Consider the following 6,718-nt stretch of genomic DNA (forward strand, 5'->3'; position numbering starts at 1 on the left):
ATTTCTGTGGCTCGCTGCGCTGCCCCCTGTGCGATCGCTCGATAGTTTGCCGCAGCGAGCGGCGAATAGGATTTTCCTCCTCAGTTAGTTGCTCCCGTAATGTTGCATCAACGAGGACGGGCTCCCGTGCCCTGTTTTTCAGGTGAGGCCGTCCCAAAAGGTCCATTAGTCCTTAAATATTGGGCCGTGCCAGTGGGCCAAAGTGTAAGATAGGCCCATTCTCAATTACAGCTGTCCCCGGGTCCACGACACTTGTGTCCAGCTGCAAACGGTGGACTTCATTCTCAAGAAAAGAAGAAGCAAACGGCGACTTTTAATCTTGGTCCCAACGTATCGCCCACAGCCCTCCACGTCTCCCGCACCAGCCTTTTATTGCCAGCGCCATCCCTATCCCCTCCAAACCCCGCTCACATCCATCCCTATCGCCGCCGGCGCCTCAACCCACGCCGCCCTCGCTCCCTCCCCCTCACGCTCAACGTCCGATGGCGGCCATGAAGGTGGTGCGGAACCTGGACCTGGAGCGGTACATGGGCCGGTGGTACGAGATCGCGTGCTTCCCGTCCCGGTTCCAGCCCAAGGACGGCGCCAACACGCGCGCCACCTACACGCTCGGCCCCGACGGCGCCGTCAGGGTGCTGAACGAGACCTGGACCGACGGCCGCCGGGGCCACATCGAGGGCACCGCCTTCCGCGCCGACGACGCCGGCGACGAGGCCAAGCTCAGGGTCAGGTTCTACGTGCCCCCCTTCCTCCCCGTCTTCCCCGTCACCGGCGACTACTGGGTGCTCCACGTCGACGACGCCTACCAGATCGCGCTCGTCGGCCAGCCCTCCCGGAACTACCTCTGGGTACGTAATTCGACTGAACTGCGGTGCCGGCGGCGGTAGATCGATAGCCAATCTGATCTCTGCCGGGGTGTGGGTGTGTGTAGATCTTGTGCAGGCAGCCGCAGATGGACGAGGGCGTGTACGAGGAGCTGGTGGAGAGGGCCAAGGGGGAAGGGTACGACGTGAGCAAGCTCCGGAGGACGCCGCAACCGGAGCCGACGCCGGAGAGCCAGGACGCCCCCAAGGACGGCGGCCTGTGGTGGATCAAATCCCTCTTTGGAAAGTAATAGGCGCTCCTTCTGCCAAAGCAGCAGAGATGCAGTAGCACCAGCTGGTGTGGCTTGTACAGTTCAATCTAGTAGTATGTTCGTCGGTGCAGGGAATCTGAAGAATATGTTTTTGCTTGTTTGTGGCGTAGGTACATGTTCTGCAGAATAATCTGTTTGCCGGGTAAGGTCTGGCTGTGTTCTTACCTTAAGACTGTTGCTTGCTCGGATTCAGAAATCAGAATAGCGCATGCTTGCTCGGCTTCGGGCTGATGCTTTGGTTTGGTGTGATGGATCCTGGTGTCTACTTTGTTTTGCCTATAAAATGGGTGGCGTTGACAGGGCTGGAAGGTCTAGGGGCGTCCAGAGATTGTCTTCATGATTGTCGCGGACTGTGGTGTGTTTGTGTGTTTGGTTGTTGCGCTTTGATGTATAGCCGGCAGCAGATGAACGTTCGCTTCTTCTTTTTTTCCTAGAGTAGGACAAGGCATACCATAGAAGTTAAAATTACAGGAAAGTACCACTTGCTACGAATAACAAGCATAGCACACACCACACCACTCTCGAACAAGTCCACGGATAGACAACACCGCAAAGCAAGCTACAACACAAAAGAGCTTATCCACACACCGCATCTCGACTGACGCCTTCGAAGACCGCCACCTTCCATAGAATATCGCTTGTCAACGCACCATCCACTCTAAGCGTCTAAGAGGAAGTGACAAGTGGAAGGCTTTAAGAGGAAGTGACAAGTGGAAGGCATGACTTGCCCTAATCCGAGGGAGACACCGACGACGAGCATACATAGCATCGTAGAGGACCAGAAAAGGACAACAGCAAACACCGGAGGAGAGCAATAAGGACCCAGCCGTGTCTCCACACACAAAGCTCCCAACAGAGATACGACGCCGAGGACGCCATCAATGTGCCGATCCAACATCGAATCCTCGCATCAATGTGCTGATCCAACACCGAATCGAGGCTTTCGCCCGGAGATAGCCACCAACTCCAAGCGAGCAAGGGTCATGGCGCACACGCCTCGGCGCCGCCGGCACGACAGAAGCCAAGCAAGATTTTCATCTGCGCATCGCACATCACGACACCTCCTGGAATTCCATCCAATTAGCCACGCGCGCCACCACCGCAACTCTAAGAACTCTAAGCAGAAGTCGCCAAGACAAGAGGACTGACGACCGGCTACACGACCGAGAGGAACCCAGCCACCGCACCAAACCCCCAACCTGGACAAGAAACCACAGCCACCCTGCTCCTCCAGCAAGGTCCAGGACCGCCCACAACAGTCGTCGCCAACCAAAGGACACCATGCGACGATCGGAACCGCACCTCCACGAAGCACCAAGTTGCGCGACTAGGAGAGAACCGCCGCTCACCACATCGCACAGAGGTGACCAGCCACTCGCTGCTCGCCAAGACTCCATCTTGGCAGAGCCCTCACAGCGCCGTCACCACCAATTGTTCGTGGGTTCGCTCCTCTGCCTCAAAACGGTACCGCCGCCACCATAGCTCGCCATCGCACCATTGCCAGCTCTGTCCAAGCCTGCCGCCCTCCTGCCACGCATCGGCAGCCAGCCCCCACTCCTGGCGGCGCGGATCTGACCAGATCGAGCTCCGCCGCAAAGAACGTTGTGTCGCCACCGGCACGCGTGCTCCACCGCTATGCGCCACCACCGACCAGCAGGTCGCGCCGCCCCGCACCGCCACCGCCTGAGCGTGCAACCCGTCGCTCCGGCCTCCGAGCTCCGCCGACGCGCCCGAAGAAGGAGCCCCCTGCGGCCCTTGTTCCAAGCGAAGGCAAAGGAGATCCCGTTGCCGCCGACCCCGCGCGGGCTTTGCCTGGCGGCGGCGGGAGGGAGAGGAACGGGGTGGGGGCTGGGTCCGTTGGCGACTAGGGTTGGGCACCCGTGTCGGGCTATGGGTGGCTTCAAAGGGGGATCTTCAGTTCACATACACACTAAGCTACGGGGAAGGGTCCAACGTTCGCTTTCTTTGATGAGACATTTTCTTTGTGAGCGGTGCTTTTGGATGCATGAATTAAAAAATGTAGACATATAACAACAATATGACCAAAATTTTCATATCATATTGATTTCAACAATATAAGACAGACTAAAACAAACAAAAAATATGTCACTTCACTAAAAATTATAGGAGATCATAAAGAAAATTGTAGCATGAGGCTATAAAATCTCTACTCCTAATGAAGCAGTTGGTAGTTTCCGCCGGTCAATTTTCGTCCCACCAGAGACGGTTTATTTTCGACCTCGATCCCACCCCAGTTTCGTCGGCTTTTTATTCGCCCTCCTCTGGATCCACCGCTCGCGCTGTGACCGCTCTCTCTCCCTCGTCTCCACGGTTTTTTTTTCGTCCCTCCTTACGCCACCTCTCGCACTTCCTGTCGTTTCGACTCGTTTTCGCTACTCGACCCGCCCCAGTCAATAGCCTCCACCGATTTTTCCTGTCGAAGCCCATGCCCACCCCGTACGACGAAAAAAAAACGGTGGAGAAAACCACCCAACGGACGCCCCCTCCTCGATCCCGCAATCCCTAGCCTCCTCACATCTCTTTGCCCCCGATCAATGGCGCCTCGGTGTGGCGGCGACGGCGGCCAGCGCTGGCAGGGTCGCTTGGATCTCCTCGAGCCAGGGCCCTCGGCGCGCGAACTGTCCACTCCGACGCGTGGTGATCGAGCTGCCACCGCCACCAGGCTCGCCGCCGCCTTGTACACAACGTCCTGATCCATTGCGCCAGGCGAGAGACGGCCGAGCTCGCCACCGAGAAAGAGATGACCGTCGTTGTCTGGTAAGTGTGGTTCCTGGAGCCAACACGCAGTGCCGCCACGACTGTTGAGGCTGACTTTCGAGTGCGGTCGGATCTGGACATCCGGTGTTGCCCCCGAGGCTGGGGGTGCCCATATCACTACAGCGCAATCTCCGTCAGTTCATCGTCAACCCCATCGTAATCATCCAGTTTGTAGAACATCACGACATCCTTCCTCCGTGATGCACACCCACTTAGTTTCTTTTGTTGAGCTTTCATATACTTATAGCTCTAGTGCATCCCTTGCATGGCAATCCCTACTCACTCACATTAATATCTATTGATGGGCATCTCCATAGCTCGTTGATACGCCTAGTTGATGTGAGACTATCATCCCCTCTTTTTTTCTTCTCCACAACCACCATTCTATTCCACATATAGTGCTATATCCATGGCTCACGCTCATGTATTGCGTGAATATCGAAAACGTTTTGAAAATGTCAAAAGTATGAAACAATTGCTTGGCTTGTCATCGGGGTTGTGCATGATTTAAATATTTTGTGTGGTGAAGATGGAGCATAGCCAGACTATATGATTTTGTAGGGATAGCTTTCTTTGGCCATGTTATTTTGAGAAGACATGATTGCTTTGTTAGTATGCTTGAAGTATTATTATTTTTATGTCAATATGAACTTTTATCTAGAATCTTTCGGATCTGAATATTCATGCCACAACTAAGAAGAATTACATTGAAATTATGCCAAGTAGCACACCGCATCAAAAATTCTGTTTTTATCATTTACCTACTCGAGGACGAGTAGGAATTAAGCTTGGAGATGCTTGATACGTCTCCAATGTATCTATAATTTTTGATTGCTCCATGCTATATTACCTACTGTTTTGGACTATATTGGGCTTTATTTTCCACTTCTATATTATTTTTGGGACTAACCTATTAACCGGAGGCCTAGCCCAGAATTGCTGTTTTTGCCTATTTTAGTGTTTTGGAGGAACAAAATATCAAACGGAGTCCAAACAGAATGAAACCTTCGGGAACGCGATTTTCTCATCAGATAAGACCCAGGAGACTTGGACCCTCCGTCAAGAAAGCCACGAGGCGGTCATGAGGGTGGAGGGCACCCCCTAGGGCGCGCCCCCTGCCTCGTGGGCCCCTCAAAGCTCCACCGACGTACTTCTTCCTCCTATATATACCTACGTACCCCCAAACGATCAAATACGGAGCCAAAAACCTAATTCCACCGCCGCAACTTTCTGTATCCACGAGATCCCATCTTGGGGCCTGTTCCGGAGCTCTGCCGGAGGGGGTATCCATCATGGAGGGCTTCTGCATCAACACCATAGCCCCTCCGATGAAGTGTGAGTAGTTCGCCGCAGACCTACGGGTCCATAGTTATTAGCTAGATGGTTTCTTCTCTCTTTTTGGATCTCAATACAATGTTCTCCCCCTCTCTAGTGGAGATCTATTCGATGTAATCTTCTTTTTGCGGTGCGTTTGTTGAGACCGATGAATTGTGGGTTTATGATCAAGTCTATCTATGAACAATATTTGAATCTTCTCTGAATTCTTTTATGTATGATTGGTTATCTTTGCAAGTCTCTTCGAATTATCAGTTTGGTTTGGCCTACTAGATTGGTTGTTCTTGCCATGGGAGAAGTGCTTAGCTTTGGGTTTGATCTTGCGGTGTCCTTTCCCAGTGACAGAAGGGGCAGCAAGGCACGTATTGTATCGTTGCCATCGAGGATAACAAGATGGGGTTTTTTATCATATTGCATGAGACTATCCCTCTACATCATGTCATCTTGCTTAAGGAGTTACTCTGTTTTTAACTTAATACTCTAGATGCATACTGGATAGCGGTCGATGAGTGGAGTAATAGAAGTAGATGCAGGCAGGAGTTGGTCTACTTGTCTCGGACGTGATGCCTATATACATGATCATACCTAGATATTCTCATAACTATGCTCAATTCTGTCAATTGCTCAACAGTAATTTGTTCACCCACCGTAGAATACTTATGCTCTTGAGAGAAGCCACTAGTGAAACCTATGGCCCCCGGGTCTCTTTCTCATCATATCAATCTCCATCACTTTATTATTGCTTTGCTTTTACTTTGCCTTTTACTTTTTACTTTGCATCTCTATACCAAAAATACCAAAAAATATTATTTATCATCTCTATCAGATCTCACTTTCGTAAGTGACCGTGAAGGGACTGACAACCCCTAAGCGCGTTGGTTGCGTTGAGCTATTGTTTTTGTGTAGGTACGAGGGACTCACGCGTAGCCTCCTACTGGATTGATACCTTGGTTCTCAAAAACTGAGGGAAATACTTACGCTACTTTCCTGCATCATCCTCTCCTCTTCGGGGAAATCTAACGCAGTGCTCAAGAGGTAGCACCACGGTACCGAAGAGGCTAGCAATGATGGAAGGGTGAGAGTGTGTATAATCCATGGACTCAACATTAGTCATAAAGAACTCACATACTTATTACAAAAATCTACAAGTCATCAAAAACCAAGCACTATGCGCATGCTCCTAGGGGGATAGATTGGTAGGAAAAGACCATTGCTCGTCCCCGACCGCCACTCATAAGGAGGACAATCAAATAACACCTCATGTTTCAAATTTGTTACATAACGTTTACCATATGTGCATGCTACAGGACTTGCAAACTTCAACACAAGCATTTCTCAAATTCACAACTACTCAACTAGCACGACTTTGATATTATTACCTCCATATCTCAAAACAATCATCAAGCATCAAACTTCTCTTAGTATTCAAAACACTCATAAGAAGAAAAAAATATTAAGCTCGAATACCTA

General features: G+C 51.2%; 1 protein-coding gene across 1 annotated transcript; it reads left to right on the forward strand.

Annotated features, from left to right (window-relative positions):
• The first annotated feature begins 340 nt into the window (after positions 1-340).
• Positions 341-1,384, forward strand: LOC147966134 (temperature-induced lipocalin-1-like). Its single transcript, XM_087528673.1, has 2 exons — positions 341-848; positions 932-1,384. The coding sequence occupies exons 1-2, from the start codon at positions 483-485 to the stop codon at positions 1,112-1,114; spliced, it is 549 nt and encodes a 182-aa protein (XP_087384799.1). The 5' UTR covers positions 341-482; the 3' UTR covers positions 1,115-1,384.
• The last annotated feature ends 5,334 nt before the right edge of the window (positions 1,385-6,718 follow it).

Source organism: Triticum urartu, chromosome 6A (genome assembly GCF_056163025.1).
Source record: "Triticum urartu cultivar PI428250 chromosome 6A, HENAU_Tu73, whole genome shotgun sequence".
In the NCBI taxonomy this organism is placed as follows: Eukaryota; Viridiplantae; Streptophyta; class Magnoliopsida; order Poales; family Poaceae; genus Triticum; species Triticum urartu.